The 24,806-nt window shown below is 33.2% G+C and overlaps 1 protein-coding gene and 1 non-coding gene across 2 annotated transcripts; one reads left to right on the top strand and one right to left on the bottom strand.

Moving 5' to 3' along the window:
• The first annotated feature begins 3,574 nt into the window (after nt 1-3,574).
• On the top strand, nt 3,575-3,681 carry LOC120195631. Its single transcript, XR_005523085.1, has one exon. It is a non-coding gene; the product is annotated as a small nucleolar RNA R71 (small nucleolar RNA).
• Nucleotides 3,682-21,184: 17,503 nt separating this feature from the next.
• LOC120195500 lies at nt 21,185-23,750 on the bottom strand. The gene is made up of 4 exons (XM_039197510.1): nt 23,228-23,750; nt 22,457-22,582; nt 21,557-22,203; nt 21,185-21,442 (listed from the first exon to the last, which is right to left on the bottom strand). Exons 1-3 carry the CDS (start codon nt 23,445-23,447, stop codon nt 22,064-22,066), a joined length of 486 nt encoding a protein of 161 aa, XP_039053441.1. The 5' UTR covers nt 23,448-23,750; the 3' UTR covers nt 21,185-21,442; nt 21,557-22,063.
• Between the last annotated feature and the right edge of the window lie 1,056 nt (nt 23,751-24,806).

Here is a 24,806-nt window from a genome sequence, read left to right as displayed (position 1 = left end):
TGTATGTCATTCTTTAAGAATATTTAAGGATTGTTATTTATTTTTAACAACGTTTAAAATTTAATGTCTATTTTGTGACTTCTAAAAATTCAATGCTAAATAAAATCAATTTAAAAACATTTGTAATTATTTATGAATTTTATCCTATTTTATAATTTCAATGCATGTCATTAGTGGTGCATTTCAATGCATGTCATTAGTGGTGCATTTCAATGAATGTCACTCATTGTAGACTCATCCATTATATTTAGGGATATAAAAAATTGATCTAACGTGTAAAATTGATTGAAATCGACTTGAGTTAAAATTATTTTTGATCTCAGATAATGGTGATTCGAAATTGATTCAAATTAGAGTTGGAGTTGATATGAACCCAAATTGGATCTGAAAATTCTAGATCTGTACCTAACTTGAGAATGACCTGAACCCGAATTGAACCTATAATATGATAATCAGATATGAACTCGAACTCAAGATCAACCTATTAAATAACTGACATTACCCAACTTGTTATCAACTTGATCTGTTATGAACCTGACCTATAATTTATTCAACTTGTAAATGGTCTAACTTGTTATTGAATTGATCTAGCATTTACCTCACTTTGTATTTACCTAACTTGTAAGTTACAATTGATGAAGTTATGAGGTTTTAAATTTATAATATTATGTATGATAAAATACATCTTCATAATTAAAATTACATGATAAACCATGCTTATTAAATTAATGTGTTTACTTCTTTTATATATATATAAATCGTAATCTATAAATATACTCAAAAAGTTCTATTAAATTAATAACTTATGATTGATAAAATTAATTAAAATAATTCTACACAATTTAAAACAAATCATTAATTATAATCATTAGATTAATAAATTCACTTTCTGTAATAATATTAATTTTATTAAATGATTTATTTATTATTTATTAATTTTATTAGATTAAAATTTAGATACTATATACATATGTTAATTTTATTAAATGATATATTAATTTAATTAATATAAATTTAGTTTTTCAGAGGTTTTAAACACATGTCAACACACATGAGAGCGAGAAGTGGAAGTACAAGAGGTGAGAGGGCGGGAGATGGCAGAAGGAGCTTGAAGGATAATATCCAAAAGGATTAGAGTGTCATCTAGAGGGTACTTAGTGTTTGTGGACAACGAGAGCAAAATGATCCATTTCTCAAGCTAAAATGAAGCATTTTAGCCTTATGGAAGCATAGCATATGTCTTTAATTAATATAAATTTAATTTTCTCATCATTTTTTAAATTGGTAGAACAACTAATAAATATATGTGATTTAAAGGTGAAAAATTTCTAATGTCTCTAAGTATTGAGAACATACACCTATTGTTTAAAAGGGTTTCTATGGATCCTAATCCTAACAAGTATCTAAACATTTCACAACTAATTGTTCATTATCGAGTATAATAAAAAATTCATAAAAAACTTCATTAATCTAGCAACATTATACATGCAACACTACATATGAAATTTCCTAAATGCTCTAAACAATATGAACAATTGTGCACACATCAAATAAACAAATATAATATGACAAATTCAAATGTGAACAACATAAATGAATGATACAATATAAACAATACAAATGGACAACACACCCTCAAACATAAGATGTGTGTTGTCCTTAATGCATGCAACAACAAAAAATAATAAAAACGTGAATAAAAGTGAATGGGAGAAGTGAAGCAATACTCCCCTAGCGAGTCTTTCTTAGGCTGGAAAACGTTGGATGAGTCTTCTTTGTTGATGTCTTCTCTTTCAATTGTATTATTATTCTTATTGGCAAATGATGCTACAACAATGGATGTCTGTAACTTTAGTTGATATTGTGAAGCAAAGGCAACATGTGATGGGTGATGGTGCGCTGATCAATGTGAAAGCATGACCTCAAAAGAAAAAGAAAAGAAAATTAATAAAATAACAAAATCTAAAAAAATGAAAAAATAAAATATAAACTAGTCGGTCTTGAGTTCATAGAACCAAATCGAGGCAATGTGTTGGGGTATATTGCAACCATAATGTTTCACCCTATGCCCATTATACATGCTTCAACATTCATCCACGCGTGCTTGCATTATTCCATCAATAATGCTAACAACATAACAATATCTATGTGTGTTGCTTTAATCCCAAATGTCCTGAAAATAGACAAAGACATTAAGTTAATGCTGGAACCCAAATCACACAATACTCTAGAAATGAATTGATTGCCAATAGTGCAAGGAATAATAAATCTCTTTAGATTCTTTAACTTCGATCGCAATCTGCTCGTGACCACGGCGTTACACCCTTCAATGAGTGCAACGATTTTGAACTTGCCAATGCTATGTTTATTGGAAAACACTTCTTTTGTGAATTTGGCATGGTTCGACATTTTTTCTAAGGCATCAATCAATGGGATGTTGATACTTAATTTCTTCAGCACATTAAGGGACTTTTTAAATTATTGGTCCTCCTAGGTGTTTTGAAATCATTGAGGGAATGAAGGTGGTGGCATTACATGTGGCAGTTTTATTTGCATTGATGGTGGCAATGACTTGGACTTGGTAACTGGCCAATATCCTTTGTCACAACATCAAATGTTGGTGACTCAATCATCTTTTTCTGTTCTTTGTCTTTATGTTGCGGTTTAGACATTTAATTTTCTTTCCTTTTATGCTCATCATTTTTCCCAAGTTGGAATCTACTTCTCGTTGTTACGACTTTGCAATGCTGGTTAAAAGTAACATTAGTGTCACTTGGCAATGCTTGTTACAGTATGATGTTCATAGCATTGATCAACTGTCACATTCAATTCTCTAATGCTCTCAACGATGTTGTCTGAATTTGAATGATAACATCATTCCTTGAGATGTGCTCCATCAGTAGAGACTCAAGTGATGTCAATGTTGAATCTTGGTTAAAAGTCTGATCTTGATAGCTCTTCTGGTTGTTGCAGTATAGGGTGATACGTGTGTTGATCTAGTAACATTGATTGTTGTTGCACATACTGTTTCTGCGAATAATGTTGTGGTTGTGTATTATCAAAATATGGATTCAAAGCTTCATTAGGGTAGACTGTATCCTAACTTCTATATGGCAGATCAAAGTGATTCTTATAGTTTATATTGTAGGTGTTCTCATAGTTGTAAGTGTTATCGTTCTTATTATAGTTCCTCGTGAAATACACAGAATCAGGATTTTGATGACATTCCTCAAAATTATGATTGTCACCACAATAAACACAAGTAATAATGGATGTTGATTTAACTTCATTCATACATCTAGGTTGTTGCAACTTCATCACCATCTCAATCAATGTTTTAATCTCTTAGGCCATTTTGTTGATAACATCATTATCCATTGCTATAGCAACGCGTCTCCCCGATATTATCCTTGTGTTAAGATGTTGGTAGTCATTGTTTGAGATCCTTTCAAGGATGTCATAAGCTTGGTTGTAAGACTTGTCCAGTAATGATCCATTAGTAGAAGCATTTACAACCATTATTGTTTGCATGTCAAGACCATTATAGAATATTTCCATTTATGTCAAATGCCGAAAACCATACATAAGGCATTAACGCAGCAAATCTTTAAATTACTCCCAAGCTTCACACACATTTTCATTCTCTAATTGCTTGAAAGATGTGATTTCATTCCTCATTCTCGCATTCATGTTGGGAGGATTAAATCGTAGCAAAAACTTTTGATCAAGCTCGTTCCATGATGATATAGCTTCAGGCAACAACGAGTTAAGCCACACCTTGGCTTAACTCGCAAGGAAATAGCGTTAGCTTCAAAGCTTTCTCAATAAATCCTTGTTGAATGAATGAATCATATACTTCCATGAATGCTCACAAATATGCTCTAGGATCTTTAGTTAATGAACCACTATATTGCCCCATACACTGCAGCATTTGGAACATAACAGACTTCAGCTCAAAGTGGGTAGCATGGATGGAAGGTCAAATTATGTCAGGATTCAGATCATCTAAACTCGACATAACATGCTTTCAGATTGACATCTTGTAGTCATCGATGTTATAGTAAGTCTGCAGCATCAGAATATTTTTTAAAGGAAAACACCATATTGAGCCATGTTTGGTAGATAGTTTGCCCAATTTTGAGATCAAACGCTTCTAAGTCCTTTTTTTGTTGCGTGTAAAGAACCAACAACGTTACACTAAAAAAGGGCTACAAAAAAATAAAATTAGTGAAAACAGATAAACCAATTCTAATGTAATACCATAACTCCCCAAAAATGACGCCAAAAACTTGATGCTACGAAATTATTACAACATTCAAGGCAAGTATATGTATCTTATTCAAGTAATAAAGTGGAAACTACGAGAGTTTTGGATGTCAAACCCACAGAGAGTAAGGAATTACAAATTAGAATTGTTGATTCTTTGCAAAAGATAAGTTTGGAATGAAATATTGATATGTTTATAGCAAAGGTAAAAATTAAGAATATTAAAGACAAGAAATGCAGTAGTAAACATGAGAGCAAATAGACTACTGGACCAATGAACGTTGTTGTCATTTGGCAGTTTCCAATATGATTGTGTTGTAGCTATACGATTCTGTGTCGTGCAAAAATTAACACATTAATCCCTTTTCATGAATTAAACACTTATCCAATAGAAATGAATTTTTACTTACTTCATTAATCAATCCATTGACAAATCAACGAAAATCGATAGCATACATCTCCATATACTTAAACTCACTTTCATAAATATCGATGCTATACATAAGTAGCATGCAACCTCAATAATTTCATCTCTAAAAATAACCAAGATTGACATACAATAATATATTTCTATTTCTCAAAATATCAAATAAAGTTCTAGCACATAAAAGTATCATTTCAAGCAAAAATCATAAAACAAACATTTTATCAAACTCCTTATATTTGAATTCAAGCAACTCCATAAAAATAAATCATCCAAACTTAACAAAGTTCTTCATTTTTTTCAAGAAAAAGCACTATAGAAAGCTTGAACTGTAAATGGCCAACACTGTTACACGTCGTTGTTACTCCTCAACTACTGCTACATTCCTCGATATATTCAGATCTCTGTGGATGATGGAGGAAAGAAGAAAATAAAATAAAAATGAAGAAATATTGAAGAAGTGTGAAAGGGGGCCTTATTTATAATTCCTAAAGGTCAAAGCATTTACTAATAGGAAAAATATGATTTTTCATATATTTTCAGCCATTTAACAACTGTATTAGACAACTGTCTGATTCCATAATTTTCTATAGTTGTTTGTCGAGTCACCAGTTGCTGCAGCATCGACACAGAAATATAGCTCAACATCAGTGCACAACAACATCTACATCATCAATAATGTTACAATATCAGCGTACCAAATTGTAACAAAATATTATAAAATAACTAACAATATATAAATTCACTTCCAATGTGTAAATGTTGTAATATATGATAAAATAAACCTAAAATGATCCTAATGATGCTAAAGTTCAAGCTTAACCTAGTTAAAAAGTCCTAAAAGATAACTCTTTTAAAGAGTTACGAGTATACAACTTTCGCTTTTATCAAGTTTGAACGTGATTCAGAGGTAATGGAAGTAACCTTGAAAGAAAATAGATGACTCGTGGATGGTTACCATATGAGGGTCTATTTTGCTAAGAGAAGTACACCATCACAAAAAAAAAGTTATTAGAGAGGTTGTCAATTGAAAACAAGGCATCTCGAAGATGAGGAACCAAAGATCTTACAAGGATTCTCTGTTGGGGCCTCTGAGGGTGCATAGGGGGAATGTCTAACAATCCCCAATAAGATACTATATAGACGAGGAAGGGTCATATGTTATAGTAGAGAGGGTTGAGGTTTTAGTACTAAACGTTATGGGTGAGCAAGTGTTGGATGAGAGAGGCTCGAGACAAATCTTCATACCAAAAGCTAAGTTAAAGTGGAAAGAATATTGTCTATTTTTTCGAATTAAAAACATGTATAACCTTGAGTTAGTCTAAGAGGCATTTAAGTTTGATGGTGCAGAAGTTAATGTATGTCTGTGGCATGAGCTCCTAGTAGTTATTCAGTACCAATCTGTGGATAATTGTATCTCATTCTGAAAAAGTAGAGATGAGATGCTCCGGGTATGGTTTGATGAGATGGAGCTCCTAGAATGATATGATGAGAAGATAAGTATAAAAGTTTGGGTGTTAATGGAGGATTTTCCTCTTTTTGTATTGATTGCGTGTAAATGTGTATTTTTTGGCACACAAATATGTGCAAGTATACACAATCGATGCAAGTAATATAGTAGTGAATGAGTATCATTTCCAAAGGGATTGCAGGGCTTTTAAAAGATTGCTACATCTAGGAATAGGTGTCACTAACTAATCCTAAGTATCTAAGTCTAATGATATAAACAAGAAAAATATGCAGTGGCAAATGGTATGAACATATAGAAAAAAGTTTGGCCGAGGCAAAAAAAATTGAAAGTGAAGTGAACAGAAAAGTTTTGTCGTGACAAGAAAAATATGCAATGGTAAACAAATAAAAGTTGTAAAGGATAAAGTTGTCAAAACCCTATAAATAGACTGACAACCTCACACAATCAGACTTCTAAAAGAGCACTTGGGTTGGATTTGCTACGACGAGAAATTATTCTATGTCTAGGATTATCTAGTATGCTATGCTTATGCTGCCCGACAAGATTTACTAAAGTATTCTATGACTTTTGCTATGGAAATACTACTCGGTGTGAACTACAACCCTTGGTTTGTCAAACTATTAATGTGACAATACCCCTTAGTGTAAACTGTAGCTTTTCGCCTATCTTACTCAAGTATTTACCCTTTTTAGTCGAATGCAACCCTATCCTTATCTCTAAAGATTAAAACCTCCCTATCCCGGATTAGTTCCATTGTTCACGTTGATCTAACCTAACTCTCTCGATATTAGGTATCAACTCCTAGAAAAATGACAATCTCTTAAAAGCTCTTACAAAGACTAGGAATGTTTTGTCGTGGCACCAGGAAATCTCTCAAAAGCTCTTACAGTGCCAAGGCAAAATATTAAAACAGTGAACAAAACAACACTTAGCATAAACAAACTTAAACATTATTTAACAATTGAATAAAGTATCATTAAAGCATCACCCAACACCAAATAAAACAGTTTATGATGTGGTTAACATCATCCCAAAAATATTCATTAAGTACAAGCCTTTAGAAAAATAAAACATGAAGAAAAAGGGGAAGAAAAACTCCCAGAATAGAGATTTTCCGTAACATTAAACAATCACCATGACTGTTCTAGTGCACCTGCCTCTCTCGAGGGTATGGTCGCTGCTCCGATGAAGCCTGCCTATGGAGGGCACCAAGGACATATGAGTGGGGAACAGTGAAAAAAAGGACGCCACAGTTACATTTTTTCAAGGCTAGGGTATTTTTTCTATATGTTTCTGAACACTTTATGAAGAGTTATAATGGGGTATTTATAGTGGGAATTTCTAGGGTTTAGTACCCTTGGAAATTCCTTAAATACCCTTGAAGTTAAACTTTTTTTGTGAATAACATAGCAGCTGGTAGTGGTCAATTTCCATGATGAGGGCATGATTACACATGAGGTGAATAGGCCAACTGGCCAAGTGACGTTAGCAGTTCCATTAGACTTGCAAGATAAAACTCGCCTTGGTAAGAAAATTTGTTCCTCAATGTCATCGTCTTTTGCTCCACTAGCCCTAGCAAATTAATTTGTCTCAACAAATGAATTTGTCCTTAGTTATTTTCTGCATCATCGCAACCAACAAACAACCTTTCTCCTCAGCAGCATCAATTTAGCCAAATAAACTTTGTCTCGGTAAAACTTATCTGCCACATGAAAATATGTACTAAATGCAACTATATGTAGAAAAAGGCTATGTCAATGGCTTTTAGACAATCAATAACTTAAGTAAAAAAGCCTAAAATATAGTATTTTTACGGAGTTATCACATCCCCAAACTTAAGTCATTGCTTGTCCTTAAACAATGGATAATGAGCAATAAAAAAAATGAAATGCTATGGCAAAGTCTAAATCATGACCGTCAAGTGGTTTAAAATTTTAGCCCTAAGCAACAAGTTTTGCCTCAACATGATAAACTAACTGAGAAGCCAAGTGCTTTTTCTCTTGGTTAGGATCCTTTGTCAGTGTGTGTGCGTGATTGTATCTAGTCTATGCTTAATGAATTTAGAAAACTCCTAAGTAAGTTCATTTTTTTGCCAAGGCATAAAATTATTCATTAAGCACAACTTCACTCTTGTTTATTCAACATCTAGTTTCATATTATTTTTTTCTTGTTTTTTTAACACTGCTTCTAGGGGAGTCATCCCATCACACATAACGTCCCACACTTTAGGTGAATGAGAGCATACCTTCCACCCTCGAGCTAGTCAGGTAGATTCATCCTATGACTGCTTGGGAGCATGTTCTTCTAAAAAAACTAATATTAAAAAAGTAAATAAAGAAATAAAGTAAAGAAAAACAAACACACAAACACAAAAAAATCCATGACAATAAATAAATAAATAAATAAAGAGGGTTGAAGGGATGCAAACTCCAAACATCCTGAACTGATATGTCAGTTTTGTCGCGTTCGATTAGATCACCAATATAGACCAAAATACCCCACACATATAACAGTTCCACCTTCAAAATATTTTTCCCTAGCATTTTATGTCTTTCATATCTGGATTGTAGGACCTTTGCAGCAGTCATTTCTCCTTTAAAGTGTTCTCCACATGAAGCTAAATCGTAGTGGAATATGATCTATTCGTTATGCTTCTTTAACCTTTGAGGGAATGGTGGTGGAGGTCTGACTTCATCTGCTGCAGGTGGGGGTGAAACTTTTTTCGTGGCAATAAATTTTCCTCCATCAGTAGAGAGGCTGGTTGAACCCTTCCTCCTTGTCCTTTTCCATAGGCAATTCTCCTTGTACAACAAGTTTGGTTTGACCTTCAAATTCTTCTAGTACAGTGCCATAGCGAAATATTTCTTGCTTCTTCCACCCAAACTTGTCTTCTTGATTGAGCTGGGTATCACTCCTCATTGTAACCGCACTACATTGCTCATTTTCATGAGGCTTAGTGACCTCAATATCACTATGGAGGCTTTCTTGTGGGCGAGCATGTAATGTTGTGACAATTTGGCCCACTTGGTTCTCCAATACTCTAAAAAAATGAGTTTTGACTTTGTAATAAAGTTGTTTGGTTTTGCAACAGAGTGCCCTGGTTCTTGATTATTGGTGAGTGTTCTTGCACTAAGCCCTTTGTTGAAGCCATGAAATCTTTTTTTGAGGCCATTAAATCTTGCAGTGAAACTTCGAGGGAATTAAAATTTGAGGAAAATGTTGAACCCTTGTTAATATTTTTCCAGGGCATCTGTTGATGCTGAAAATTTGTAGGTTTAAAAATATTTTGTTGTGGCCTGTTAAGGTTGCCTTCATAGTTTTTGTTGGTCCCTTGATTACCCCACGAAAAATTTAGATGTTATCGCTATCCCATATTGTAGGTATTAGAGTAAGGGTTGTTATTGCTTCTGTTGAAATTGCCCACAAAGTTGATAGACTCCTAATTTTCTGGGTATTCACTTTCATGATGGTTGTCATGGAAAAATATTGCATGCTTAGCTGGTTACCTTGACTTCCATCACCTCATTAGAACGCTGCAAAATTTTCAACATATTTGTTATGGTATAACGTTAGGCAAACACTGAATCCTTGGCATCAAGTTCAAACTCCCTACACAATTTCCTTCCAGTTCCAAGCCTTGTAAACGATAATTGATAATCATTGTTGACTATCCTATCAAGGATATCAAAGGCTTCCTTAGGTGATTTTTCAAGTAAAGTATCATTCGCCGAGGCATCCAACATCATGCAAGTGGGTAAATTGACTCCATTGTAGAACATCACAACTTGAGTCCAGCGTGGAATCCATGATTGGTGCACTTGCGAAGAAAACTTTTGTATCGGTCCCAACACTCATACATAGACTCTTCATCACCTTGGAAAAAAGATGATATGACATTCGTAAGATGGTCGTTCATATTGGGTGGATTATGCCATAACAATTTTTTTGCACAAGTCCACCCAAGACCTTATTGAGCCAGAAGAGTCCATTAAGCCATGCCATGGCGTGATCTTTCAAAGAATATGGAAATAACTTCAATATCAGCATATCTTCATGCACACCTTGCTTTTGAAAGGAGTCGCATACCTCTAAAAATGCTCGAACATGTTGCCTTGCATCCTTATGAGGAGCACCACCAAACTGTCCAATCAAGTACAACATGTCTAACATAACTGGTTTGCTCAAAGTGGTCTGCCTGAATCTTGGGAGCTATAATAGCAGGCTTAAGGTCATCCAAGGTGGTAACTAAGTGATCACTAATAGTTCGCGGTTTTGCAGTATTCTTCACATTTTTATTTGCCGTGGCATTTAATTCTTCATGTTCCTCCACTTCATTTTGAACTTCTATATAGTTTTTTGAGATTCTTGAACATATATTTTTTTATGGAAAAGTTTTTCGATCTCAGGTTCAAAATGAGATAATGGTTCCTTGGGACTTCTACAAGTCATGCAACCGTACAACACCTGAAAAGGGTAAAAAAAGCGAATAAATCCATAAAAATAAAATAAAAAATACAATAATAAAAAAAAGATAATGCTTTAACAAAACTTTTAAAAACACCAGTTGACAATCCCCGGAAATAGTGCAAAAAACTTGATCGCGTGTAAATGTGTGTTGTGGCACGCAAATCTATGCAAGTGTACATAATCGATGCAAGTAATAGAGTAATGAGTGAGTATCATCTCCACAGGGATTGCAATTTTAAAAAATTGTTACAGCTAGGAATAGGTGTCACTAACTAATCCTAAGTATCTAAGTCTAATGATATAAACAAGGAAAATATGTAGTGACAAATGGTATGAACAGATAGAAAAAGTTTGGACGAGGCAAGAAAAATTGTAAAGTGAAGTAAGCAGAAAAGATTTTCGTGACAAGAAAAATATGCAAAGGTAAACAAATAAAATTTGTCATGGATAAAGTTATCAAAACCCTGAAAATATATTGACAACCTTACACAATCAGACTTCTAATAGAGCCTTTGGGTTGGATTTGCTACGACGAGAAATTATTCTATGTCTAGGATGATCTAGTATGTTATGCCTATGTTGCCCGACAAGATTTGCTAAAGTATTCTAGGACTTTTACTACGACAATACTACTCTACATGAACTACAACCCTTGGTTTGTCATATTGTTGCTGTGGTAATGCCCCTCAGCGTAAACTGTAGCTTTTCGCCTATCTTACTCAAATATTTACCCTTTTTAGTCGAATGAAACCTTATCATTATCTCTAAGGCAGATTAGAACCTCCCCATCCCGAATTAGCTCCCTTGTTCACGTTGATCTAACCTAACTCTCGCGATATTAGGTATCAACTCCTAGAAAAATGACAATCTCTCAAAAGCTCTTACAAAGACTAGGAATGTTTTGTCGTGGCACCATACAATCTTTCAAAAGCTCTTACAGTGCCAAGGCAAAATATTAAAACAGTGAACAAAACAACACTTAGGATAAACAAACTTATTCATTCTTTAACAGTTGAATAAAGTATCATCAAAGCATCATCCAACACCAAATAAAATAGTTTATGATGTGGTTAACATCATCCCAAAAATATTCATTAAGTGCAAGCCCTTAGAAAAATAAAACATGAAGAACAAGGCGAAGAAAAACTCCCAGAACAGAGCTTTGTCGTGACATCAGACCACCGCCATGTCTGTTCTAGCGCACTAGCCTCTCTCGAGGGCCTGGTTGCTGCTCCGACGAAACCTGGCTATGGAGAGCACCAAGCACAAATGAGTGGGGAGCAGCGGAAAAAAAACCGTCGCGACCGCCTTTTTCCAAGACTAGGGTATTTTCTCTATATGATTCTGAACACTTTATGAAGAGCTATAATGGAGTATTTATAGTGGGAATTTCTAGGGTTTAGTGCCCTTAGAAATTCGCTAAATACCCTTGAACTTAAACCCTTTTTGTGAATAACATAGCAGCTGGTAGTGGTCTAATTTCACGATGAGTGCATGATTACACGTGAGGTGAATAGGCCACCTAGCCAAGTGACGTCACTAGTTTCGTTAGACTTGCAAGATAAAAGATAAAACTCGCCTTGGCAAGAATATTTGTTCATAACTGTCATCGTCTTCTGCTCCACTGGCCCTAGCAAATTAATTTGTTCGGAAAATGAATTCGTCCTTAGTCATTTTCTGCATCATCACAACCAACAAACAACTTTTCCCCTCAGCAGCATTAGTTTAGCCAAATAAACTTTGCCTCGGCAAAACTTATCCACGACATGAAAATATATCCTAAATGCAACTATATGCAACTAAAATGTTATGTCAATAGTTTTTAGACAACCAATAACTTAAGTAAAAAGACCTAAAATATAATCTTTTTACAGAGTTATCATGTATGGGATGATTCTTTCTTTTTGGAGCTGGAAGATAGATGGGGAAGAGTAATAAAGATCTAGAGTTTTGGTCTTAGTTCAAAAAATCTCAAAAATTTCAGACAGTGTATCTATCCTCGTCAATGGGAAGGTCCGAAGAATTAAAGTTAGATCGAAGGAATATGATGGTGATCGGTGTTTCATCGATTGAGTAGCTCCGATGGACATAAATAGGAAAGTCGAGGTAGGTGTTTCAGATCCTTCCCAACGTAATAATAATATAGGTAGTGAGGATGAAAGGATATTTTTCAGCTTATCCTCATGCAACTTGATTGCTAATTATCATTAGAATTCATAGGAGAACAACGTAGAAGAAGGTTATAGCAACAAAAGCACCTACCAGTCAGAATCTTGGTTGTTCACACATGCTTCGATGAAGATTGTGCCTCTAAAAGTTCTCTTGTTCCTACAGTTTGGGACTTCACTAGGTTTCAGTTACGTTTGAGGTGGACCCCAATTTCAATGAAGAGAAAGAGTCTTCTATGCCCCTTCCTGAGGGATTAGAAGATGGGTATGACCCGACTATCTCAAACGAATCGAATCTGTAGAATGTACAAGTAGAGGTTGCAGATACTTGCCCCATTGGGACTTTTATTGATCCGACCTGCAATACTAGACCTCGACACTGTGCTGAGGGTCTGATTCGATTTAATAGCAGTTCAAATGTGGGCTTGAAGGCTGGTCCGGATAAACATAACTGGGGATCGATCAAAAAAAAAAGGAAAATCCAACCATAAATTAGACAAGCGTATGAACAGGAGGAAGATAGCAAGCTCATCACATGCAAACCCATTAGAACAAGGATTCTATTCATCGAATTTTGGGTTACCCATCAATATTGGCTTAAATAATTTTGAAGCAGAAGCAACCCTCGTTGTAAGTAGAATGTTGGGAGTCAAATTTGACAAGTCAGATGAAGTGGTTATTAAATGTTTCCAAGAATTAGAAGGGGTAGCCGATAGCTGACCGTATGGAGCTGGGTTTCTTATCGGTAATTTTATTATATTTTATCCATTATGAGCTGTTGTCTAATTACATGGAATGTTAGAGGTCTAGGCCGAGTTGAGAAATTGAGGGCAGTAAAAAAAAACAATTCTGTCAAATAAAGCGAGAGTAGTTTTACTACAAGAATTAAATTATCGGTGCTAAAACCATGGTTGGTTCGTAGAGTGTGGGGTTGTAGTTCTGGTAATCTGGTGTTTTCACCATCTGCTGTGTCAACTGGAGGTATAATTTATAGTGATAAACAATAGATTTATATTGCTAGTCGGAACACTTCACAAACAACAAATCCGGTGTAGACTATTAAACGTGTATACTCCTAATGTGATACAGTTGAGAATAAGGCTTTTCTTGAAATGTTGTCTGGTCTTGTTGAAGCTCAGAATCTACCTATCATTATTGGTGGGGATTTTAATCAAGTGAGATCCAATGAGGAAAAATGTGTGGCAATAATAAATTTACAAGCTATCAAAGTTTTATTGGACTTTATTCAACTGATCTATCTTTTTTTATGATGTATCGACACGTGGTTCAGGGGTGGAAGCACCGTTACAGCCCGTAGATTGGACCGTTTCATAGTTTTGCCAACATTATTGAATCATTTCCCCCTCTTGAAATAATCTGTGCTTTCAACTAGTATATCTTACCATAAACAACTGATATTGAAGGAAGAAATATCGGGTGGGGTGTTCGCCCTTTCAAGTACCTTATTGGGCGGATGAACCATGTTATGAAGATTTGGTTGCCAAGGCCACTGTTGATCTTTAGGGAGAAAATGTGCTCAAATTGTTGCGGTCTATTAAATCAGCCTCAAAAGCTTGGTACAAGGGGTTTAAATGTCAAACAAATGTCCAAATTGAAAACATATAGGAGAATATTGTGAAGCTACATTGGAGAGTTACCGAATGTAGAAAATCCCTTAAAAACTTGGAAGCAAATATGTGCACTAAAATCTATTGTTTGGGCCAAGCTTAGAAGGGATAAAAGAGAATGGCTCCAGAAATATCGCTTCAAGTGGTTCAAAGTGGGGGACAAGAACACAGGTTTCTTCCATGAAATCGACTCAATCATATCTCTATAATTCACGTGGGTAACAAAGTAGTATCTGAATCTAAGCAAATTTCCACTACCTTTGAAAACCATTTCCAAAAGACAATTTGCATAAGTATTTATAGTGGTTCGACTTCTCAACCTAGTCTACGTCTACTACATAAGCTCATCACTTAGGATTTTCCAACAAATTCAGTAATTTATTCTTTCTTTTTCAAGGATCAAGAGTAACCTTTACAACTCCCTAATTTTTCAATTGGCTAAACTAAAACCAAACCCTTTTTACAAAAAGAAAAGAAATGTAAACAAGAAAACCCTTAAAAGGTAAGTGTTTACAAATTGACGCTCACAAAAACAAAAACTATTTACAAGAGAAAGGAAATAAAGAGTGGAAAACTCTTCTCTTGTGTTTGATTGTTTGAATTGGTATACTAACCCTTCTTCAAGTGTCCTCAACTTATTTTTATATGTTGGAATGTGGTTGTGATCGTTTTTAGCCATTGGGAGTGATTTGCTGCCGTTGGGGATAAAATCTTTACAAAATAAAACTGCTCAGGACAGGGAGTATCGATACTCCTTTTATGAGTATCAATACTTCCTTTGTTATTTTTAAATAAAACAAGTCGTTACTAGCCGTTGGGCCTGACGAGTATTGATATTATGATGATGATATCGATACTACTATGTAAAGTAGTATCGATACTCCTTTGAGTATCGGTACCTATTTTGCATTCTGGAATTTGAGCAAGCTGGTAGTATCGATACTACCTTGAGAGTATCGATGCTTATCTTACATTTGGTATCAGTACCACATGAATAGTATCGATATTGTTCATATAATATCGATATTGTAAGAACAGTATTGGTACTTCATACTTTGAAAATCCATTTTGTGCTCAAATTCTAATTTATTGAAAAAATTCAATTAAGTCCAAAAACATTTTTTCTTAATTTGTTTTATCAAAATATTATAAAACATGGTTCAACAATCTCCTCTTTTTATATAACAAAACATTTGAAAAATTATTTTTGGCAAAACTCCCCCTTAATAAAACATTTAATGAAAAAGAGACATATTTTGGAAAATGTTAAAGCTCCCCTTTTTCATTGAGAAATTAAATTTTTCAAACTTATACTTCTCCCCCTTTTTGTTATATAAAAAAATTCAACTTTAAAGTTCAAAAATAATAATGGAGAGTAAGTGGTAAATTTGACATAAAATCATTTGAAAAATTAAAGCTCCCCCTCAATCAAAGCATTTCAAAAAAATAGCTCTAAAAACTTGACACTTAAAAGAAATTGAATTTCAAAAAAGATGAATAAACATGTTAGTAGCATATGAAATTCAATATATCCAAGTCTAATAAACTTTATGTAATATTAATTGTTGAATTTAATTACATGTGCATAAAGCTATCCAAAAAATTTATGCATTTGAAAAATTGATATCAATTGTTAGAGAAATATCATTTACAATAAATCTCATGCGTAAACATTTAAATTAAGGTTAAAAATCAAAATTTGTAAAAACAAAGCATTTAAAAAAATTATATCAATTGTTAGAGAGATACCATTTGCATTTAAAACCATTTTGACCAAAATTAATTATGATGAACTAAAAATTATGAAAAATCATTAAAACTTTAAAATGTCCATCATAATACACTTTTCAACATACATGAGATAGAAAATATAAAATTATTTAAGATCAAAACTCATGCATGCATAAAAAATCAATAGGCAACTAATTAGCCAAGACAAAAAACATTAAGCTTAGAGGTTACCCATTCCTTTTCACGTGTGACTAAAGCATCTCAATTTCTTCACTTTGTCTCCATTGCTCCCACACACCTACAAGATACATTCATTTGGACTTTGGTATCCAAATTGCTTTGGATCCTTGAACATTAGTTTCAATGCCCCTTGTTCCCTTAAGAACCCATACTTTGCTAATTTTAAAAGATTTTCTTTTCTTTATGGGACAAGTATGTTCCAAATGACAATGAAAATGACAATGTGAACAATTTGCCATTTTTAAATATGATGAATTGGTTTGAGAAATTAATTCTTTTTCTTTTGTTAAGCTTTTAAGCTTAACTTTAAAATCAATATTTTCTTTTTCCAAATCATTGATTTTGATTTTTGAAAACTCAAAATCATTTTTCAAAATTTCATTTTGCTTTTCAAAATCCAATTTTGCTTTCAAAAGAAAATTATTTTCAATTTTGAAATTAATTTCTTATATTTGGAATTCATGGTCTCAAATTTCAAATATAATTCATCATAGGCAACTTGTAACTTATTAAAAGGATATGAATTTAATTCATTTGAGTTAGAAGATACATTGGGCTCTTCACGAGCATTTAAGGACACCACATTTGTTGGTTTTTCTTTCTCGTTTCCATGAAGTTCATCGAGCTTATTCCAAATCTCCTTGGTATTTGAACAAGAAGAAACTCATTTATAAGTATCGGGACCAAATGCACAAAACACCATGTGCATGGCCTTAGCATTTTTTTTAGCTTTCTTCCGTTCTTGGGCACTTCACTCCTTCATCTTCTTCTATGGAGAAGAGTAGACGTTCTCGATCATCTTCCATACATCAAGATCATTGGATTTGATGCATAACTTCATTAATTTCTTCCAATAACGGTAGTTGACTCCATTGAATTATGGAGGCTTGTTGATCTGTTGGTAGTCTTCCATGTGGAACAAGTCGGAGTGGAAGCCATCTTCTCGATTGTGTCGAAAATGGATAGAGCTTCTTCAAGAATCGTCTCAAGGTTGTTAAGCCTTATAATGAGTTAATCTCTGATATCAATTGTTGGGATAATCGGTGAAGCTCAATTGAACAATCGAATTATTTGCCAAGAGGGGTGAATAACCTTTTTGAGATTAGGGAGTAAGGAGTATGAAAAGATAAACAATTTGCACAAGAATTTATAGTGGTTCGACCTCTTAACTAAGTCTACATCCACTACCTAAGCTCATCACTTAAGATTTTCCAACAAATCCACTAATTTGTTCTTTCTTTTTCAAGAATCAAGAGTAATCTTTACAACTCCCTAGTTTTTCAATTGGCTAAACTAGAACCAAACCCCTTTAAAAAAAAAAGAGATGTAAACAAGAAAATCCTTAAAAGATAGCTGTTTACAAATTGAAGCTCACAAAAGCAAAACTATTTACAAGAGTGAAAAGATCTTCCCTTGTGTTTGATTACTTGGGTAGGTGTTCTAACCCTTCTTCAAGTGTCCTCAACTTATTTTTATATGTTGGAATGTGTTTGTGGTTGTTTCTAGCCGTTGGGAGTGATTTGGAGTCGTTGGGAATAAAATCTCTACAAAATAAAACTGTCCAGGACAAGGAGTATCGGTACTCCTTTTATGGGTATCGATACTTTCTTTGTTATTTTTAAATAAAACTAGCCGTCGAGCCTGGCGATTATCGATACTATGATGATGGTATCGATATTACTATGTAAAGTAGTATCGATACTCTTTTGAGTATCGGTACCTATTTTACATTATGGAATTAGAGCAAGCTGGTAGTATCGATACTACCTTGAGAGTATCGATACTTCTCTTACCATTGGTAACGATACATCATGAACAATATCGACATTGTTCATATAGTATGGATATTATAAGAACAATATATGCACTTCGTACTTTCAAAATCAGTTTTGTTCTCAAATTTTAGTTTATTGGACTTTGAATTATTTTTGAAAACTTTGAACAAATTCAATTAAGTCCAAAAACATTTTTCTTTAATTTGTTATATCAAAATATTATAAAACATGATTCAACGCTTATAATGAGTCGGTCACAATCCTAGTAAAGAATCTTGTGGGAAACTTTAAAAGGTTGAGCGAAGATTCAGCCAATGCTTTAAAGAACATTTCAAGAAAAGGAAGTGTGAAAAGCGATCAGTTTAGCGGATGGATCTCATGCCCTTGTCCCGATGGTTTTAACATGGGATTTTTGAAGAAATTTTGGAATTTCATAAATCTTGTACCGAATATGGCTTCTGCAGAGTCAATTGATGAATTTAGGCCAATTAGTCTCGTGGAGTAGTTATAAAATTCTAGCACGGATCTTATCAAGAAGATAGGCGGGCTGCATCTCAGAGGTCGTCGGAGAAAATCAGTTCGCCTTCATCGTGAATAGACAAATATCAAATTGTGTCCTTATTGCAAACGAGACCATAGATTTTCTGAGGCGAACAAGAAGAGAAGTTTTCATGTTCAAAGAAGATTTTAAAAAGGCATACGACACTGTTAATTGGTGGTTTTTGGATCAAATCCTCATCAATATGGTTTTTCGTTCAAAATAGCACATATGGGTACATTTATGCGTGACAATAATATCAATTTCAGTGTTAGTGAACGGAACTTCCTCGGATATGTTCAATATTAAAAGGGTTCTCCGTCAAGGCTGCTCCTTATCTCCCTTCTTATTCACCCTAGTGGGGGAAGCTCTTAGAGTTCTCATTAGCAAAGTGATTCAAGCAAATTTTCTAAAGGAAAAGTCAATTGGATATGATAAAGTAGTAATATCTCATTTACAGTTTACAGACGACCTCATCTTGTTTCTAGAGGCATCAGAGCTTGCGATAGTAAACACCAAAAGAGTGATGAGAATCTTCAAAGTAGCATCGAGTCTGAAGCTTAATTTGATGAAATCTAAACTATATGGTATTAATGTTGCTAATAGTATATTGTCATGTTGGGCTGGTTTGATAAAATTTAATGCAGAATCCCCTCCGACACAGTACCCTGGGTTACCTCTGGGTTATAGTCGAAACTTTAAAGTAATATCGCGGTCGATCATTGAGAAATTTTACGCTAGGCTTGAGGGGTGGAAAGGGAAAATAATTTTTGTTTGGGGGTCGCTTGACGTTGGTAAAATCAATTTTTGCTAACTTACTGGTGTACTGCATGTATTTATTCAAATTACGGACATCAATTGCCTCTAAGTTTGAACAAGTTGGCAACAAATTTCATTTGGGGTTATGAGTCTAACCGTTCGATCCATTGGGTAAGTTGGAAGAGTATGACTAAGTTGAAATATTATGGGGCCTCAGTCTATTTGATGTTAAACTTTGTAATCCCTCCCTCATTATTAAGTGGATTTGGAGATACATGTCAGAGTCCAACTGCTATTGGAGGAGGGTTATGGATAGGGGTGTAAAAAGCTGACTCAACCTGTAAAACTGACTGAAACCGACTCGAGTCAAAACTATTTTTGACCTGCGCTGTGGCGATCTGAAACCAACTCGAGTCGGAACTGGTGTTTAACTGAACCCGAGTTAGACCTGGAAATTGTGGATCTAAACCCGACTGCACCCGACCTGAGAACGACCTGAACCCGAATTGAACCGAAAATATGATACCTGAACCCGAACTGCATCCGAATGATATGAACCCGAACTGCATCCGAATGATATGAACCCGAACCCGAGATTTACCTGGTAAATAACTGGTATTACACTACATTTTTCAACCTGGCCTGTTATGAACCTGACCTGTAATTGACTCAACCTGTAAATGATTTGACATGTTGTTAAAGTGATCTAATATTATCCTGACTTATAAGTAATAAATTACAATTAATATAATTATGTTATTTTAAATTTATAATAAACTTATGATAATTAAATTTATTTTTTATATTAATTACAATTCTTTATATTTTTATAATTCTTATATTATAATTTGTATATTATAAATTTGATTTTTATATTAATTCAAATTCTTTATATTATTTATAATTCTTATATTATAAATTTTATTTATAATCACTAAATTAAATTTAAATATCATCTTATTGAATATGATTTTATTAAATTATATAAATTGTGTTAAAATATTCATAAATCTAATTTACTTTTAATGTGAAAATTGATTAATAATTTAAGTATAACTTAATTTGAAATTTTAAAATAAAAAGATATTAGTTGAAATGATGAACGTATTAAAGATTTGAAACTTGAATAACATTACAAATACTAAAACAAAAAAATTATAAATGAAGTTAATTTTATTACACTTGCAAACACTAAAATTACAATAAAATCAACTAAACAAAATAAATTTATGTTGGAATAAATGCTCTCAGATCTTATATTTAAGGTTTTACAAGGTTAAAAGCCTAACTATACTACCAAAAATATCATCATCGAGCCTTTATACCTAAATGCTGCCAACATGTTTAATTATGGGCAATTTTCTAGCTTTAAAAGCCAAAATGCCACAACATAATTCCCCATGAGTAACCATTTAGATAAGAATTTATAAGGTTAAAAAATTGATTTAAGTCAGACCAACAACAATAATTTACAAGGCATTAGTAAGTAATAGACAGCACCAACCGGCAAGCATCAATGTACCAATTCAGCAAGCATCATTGCATCAATTCTGCAAGCATCTTGCATTAAGAAAGCATACAATCAGTGGTGAAGCCAAAGGAAATTCGATGACCAACAGTGCCAAACATTTCCGATTTACCAAACCCTTACAATTCAAACATAAAGCCTACTTTGAGATTCAACAAATAAGAACCACATAGGATATTGAGAAGCAACTAGAAACATACTCGAGATTAAGGACTATATGAGATCACATCTAAGCCAGAACAACCCCATAAGCTGAGTTTATTTAGTCGGTTGTGTTTGATGATAAGCTTTTGGTACATAAGGTGCATTTTATTGTTCAATACATTTGGAACTTCACTGTCAGAATTTTGATAGAAGGTGGATTCTGAGAATCAGGATCGCATATTGTCATCCCACAATCCATAAGTTCAAGAAGAGGTGGTTGAGCCGTGAAAAACTGAATTCCACCTGAGAAATGCAGAGAAACATGTTAGTGAATAGGTTTAAAGAAGAATAGGGCATTTACAGGATAAATGCAGGTATGCACAAGACGTATGTGTGAGTCTTAGACACGATGATTACTTGAAGTTATGTTGGGACAAAGAGCAAGGAGGAGTCTTGACAATGTGTTTGGGAAAACATTGCAGATCATTCCAATGCCACTATCTCTGATGCTAGACCTGAAATGAAGCAGCAAGCATCAAGAATATTTAGCCAAAGAATAACTAATAAAAAGTAATCCCTTCATTTTTGTTTGAATAAAGTTTAGTTCTAAAACTGTTTTTATACTTTTTTTCCTGCGTATTTAATATCAGCCTTAATAGTCATTCAAAAATTTACATATTAATAAAATAATAGGACTTCATTTTTCTGAAGAAATGGAATGACCTTATTTCACAGGTAAGACTGAAAAGCGAAATTATGTTTCTTATGCATTCCGCATAAACTATTTTCGTATCAAAATTTATAAGAAAAATTCCTAAGTTTTCATAATGGCAACTGTTATTTAGATGATAATGTTACTAGTAGTTGACATAAATAGAGCACATATCAACTCTAAGCTAGTTCATAAATAGAGCAACATTTCCTCTATCGATAACTAACAAGTAACAAGGAACAAGTCGGTCGAACATATACCACACCAAAATCATTCGAGAACTTTGCATCCTCACTAGGCCCATCCCTATATCCTGAAACATTCAACTTTCCTCCAGCAATAGTTGTGACACCTGCAAATAATTCCAAGTCAAACCATCTTTTTACGTTAGAAACTAATCTACAATGGGTCCTCTCAACTTTGAACTCCATTATCTTTTCTCCATACTGTAAATTGACAATCAAGGATTTCAATCAACAATGCTTAGAGTTGCTTCGATAGCTAAGTTATTTTAAAGTCTGCACAGAAATTTTATGAAGAAAACTCAACTTAATAATCAAGGTTTTTTTCTTTTAAATCTACTCTTTATCATTATCGGTCTATACCTGCATCTCTTATCTTTCTAATAGCAAGATTCATGATATCAACAACGTATACATTTCCCTTATCATCCATGGTTACACCTTTGGGATGATAGAAATGGGCATCACTCGGCTTTCCATCCACATGCCCTGTGTAACCGGCATAACAAAAAAGAGCACATATTCATAGCGTAAGATATTTGCCATTTGATCCACTAAATAACCGGCTGAAAATAACTAGAGACTCTCATATTCAAAGCCAAAATAGAACATTAATACCTATTGTTAAATCAATATTGAGTTTCATACTTCTATTCCCTGAAGATTTCGATATAGGATATCGGATAATCATATTGAGTTTCATACTCCTATTCCCTCATGACAAAGATTTCGATATCTGGTGATCGTATTGAGTCAACTGTTTTCGAATCAAATTGAGTAGATTCATACACTTGTATCAAATTTTTAGTTGACATTTGTTTACAATCGATTCGATTTCCGAAGAACCCTACCCTTCCTCCTCATAAAAAGTTAAAGATTCCTGCTATAAAGAACATATAGAAAAAGGCTAAAAAGAGTTGCCAACAGTGCTCAAACACCTCCATTAAAGCAAAGTTCTTTCTCTTAAAGAAAACCTATTTTAGAATTTAGAAATCCAATCAAATCATCATAAAATATGAAGAAACAAAAGCAAACAGAATCAACCAATGATTCAAAGGTTAATCACTAATTAACAATTGCTAGTGATCAATACTAGTATAGTAGTATTTGTATGTGGTATGAGAATTTGATTACCTAATAGAGGGATAGGAGCTGGAAAAGCCTTTTCAGTGTCGGCGTCAAGTGCGGGCTCCACCTTTTCCAAGCTCCCCCCACCGTCGTCCTGTTCGAAGTCCGAAAACAGCCCGTCCTCAGCTACCGCGCTCCTTCCACTATCAAAAACAGTCTCGGTATACTCCACCACGTCCTGCACCGCGAGAGTAGGAGTCAAAGCCGAAGCCAAATCTGGAGCCATGATCGAGGAAGGGTTTTCGGTGGCGGTGGCGACTCTGTTGAGGATATCGTAAACTTCCTTATCGAAGAACCCCGACAACTTCCATTTATTTTCTTCAACCTTGGTAGTCACACGAGCTCTGAGAGTTTGAAAACAGAAGCAGAAAGCATAGAAGATAACAATGGTAGTAACAAAATTTATTAATTGAACAACTAGACAACTAGGCAAACAGAAACAACAATGAAAGAGGGAAAATGAGATAAAAGGAAGAGGTTTTGGATGCTGAGCGGGGATGAAGAGAGATCGAAAATAAAGGAGAGAGGATTTGGCCGGGAAGAGATGCAGAAAATGGCTACTTTTAGCGCCAGTTTTCAATCTTATCCCTAAAAAATTTACATTAATAAACTATTTATAATTAATATTAAAATAATTATAATAATATATTTTATAATTTGTAATTAATATTAATATAAAATATAGTCTATAAAGTTAATATTAATATAAACTATATGTTATAAATTATATAGTATAGTTTTTGAACTATAGTTAATATAATTAATATTAATATAGTATAGTTTATAAACAATATATTATATTAATATAAATTATAGTTAATGTAATTAACATTAATATAAACTATATACTACATTAATATAAACTATAGTTTATAAATTATATACTATAGGTTATAAAGTATAAACTATATAGTACACTAATATAAACTATTGTTTATAAACTATAGGTTACATATATAGTTTATATAACATATAAATAGATTGTATATATACATATACTATAAGTTATATATATAGCTTATATATACTATACATAATTTATACATACATGTATTATAAGTTACATATATAGTTTACATGTATACATATACTATAGGTTACATATATTACCTATTGTTTATGCATAGTGTTTAGGGCTTATGGCTTATGGTTTAGGGTTTAGGGTTTAGGGTTTTTATAAAATATATACCTTATTATTTTATATAGTTTATGCATAGTGTTTCTATAAACTATATATATATATATATATATATATATATATTCTATAGATTACTTATATTAGTTATACATACATATATATACTATATTAATATAAATTATAATTTATAAACTATATATTTTATATAGTTTATACATATATAGTTTATATACACACATATATATATACACTATATAAATATAAATTATATTTTATAAACTATATACTTTCTATAGTTTATACATATATAGTTTATCTATATAGTTCATATAAACATAATTTATATATATAGCTTATAATAATTATATAGTTTATTATATAAATATAGTTTATATATATAGTTTATATATAAACTTATATTATATATATATTATAATTTTTTTCAAT

Source organism: Hibiscus syriacus, unplaced genomic scaffold (genome assembly GCF_006381635.1).
Source record: "Hibiscus syriacus cultivar Baekdansim isolate YM2019G1 unplaced genomic scaffold, ASM638163v2 tig00117016_pilon, whole genome shotgun sequence".
In the NCBI taxonomy this organism is placed as follows: Eukaryota; Viridiplantae; Streptophyta; class Magnoliopsida; order Malvales; family Malvaceae; genus Hibiscus; species Hibiscus syriacus.
This window is presented reverse-complemented; position numbering and strand designations above follow the sequence as displayed.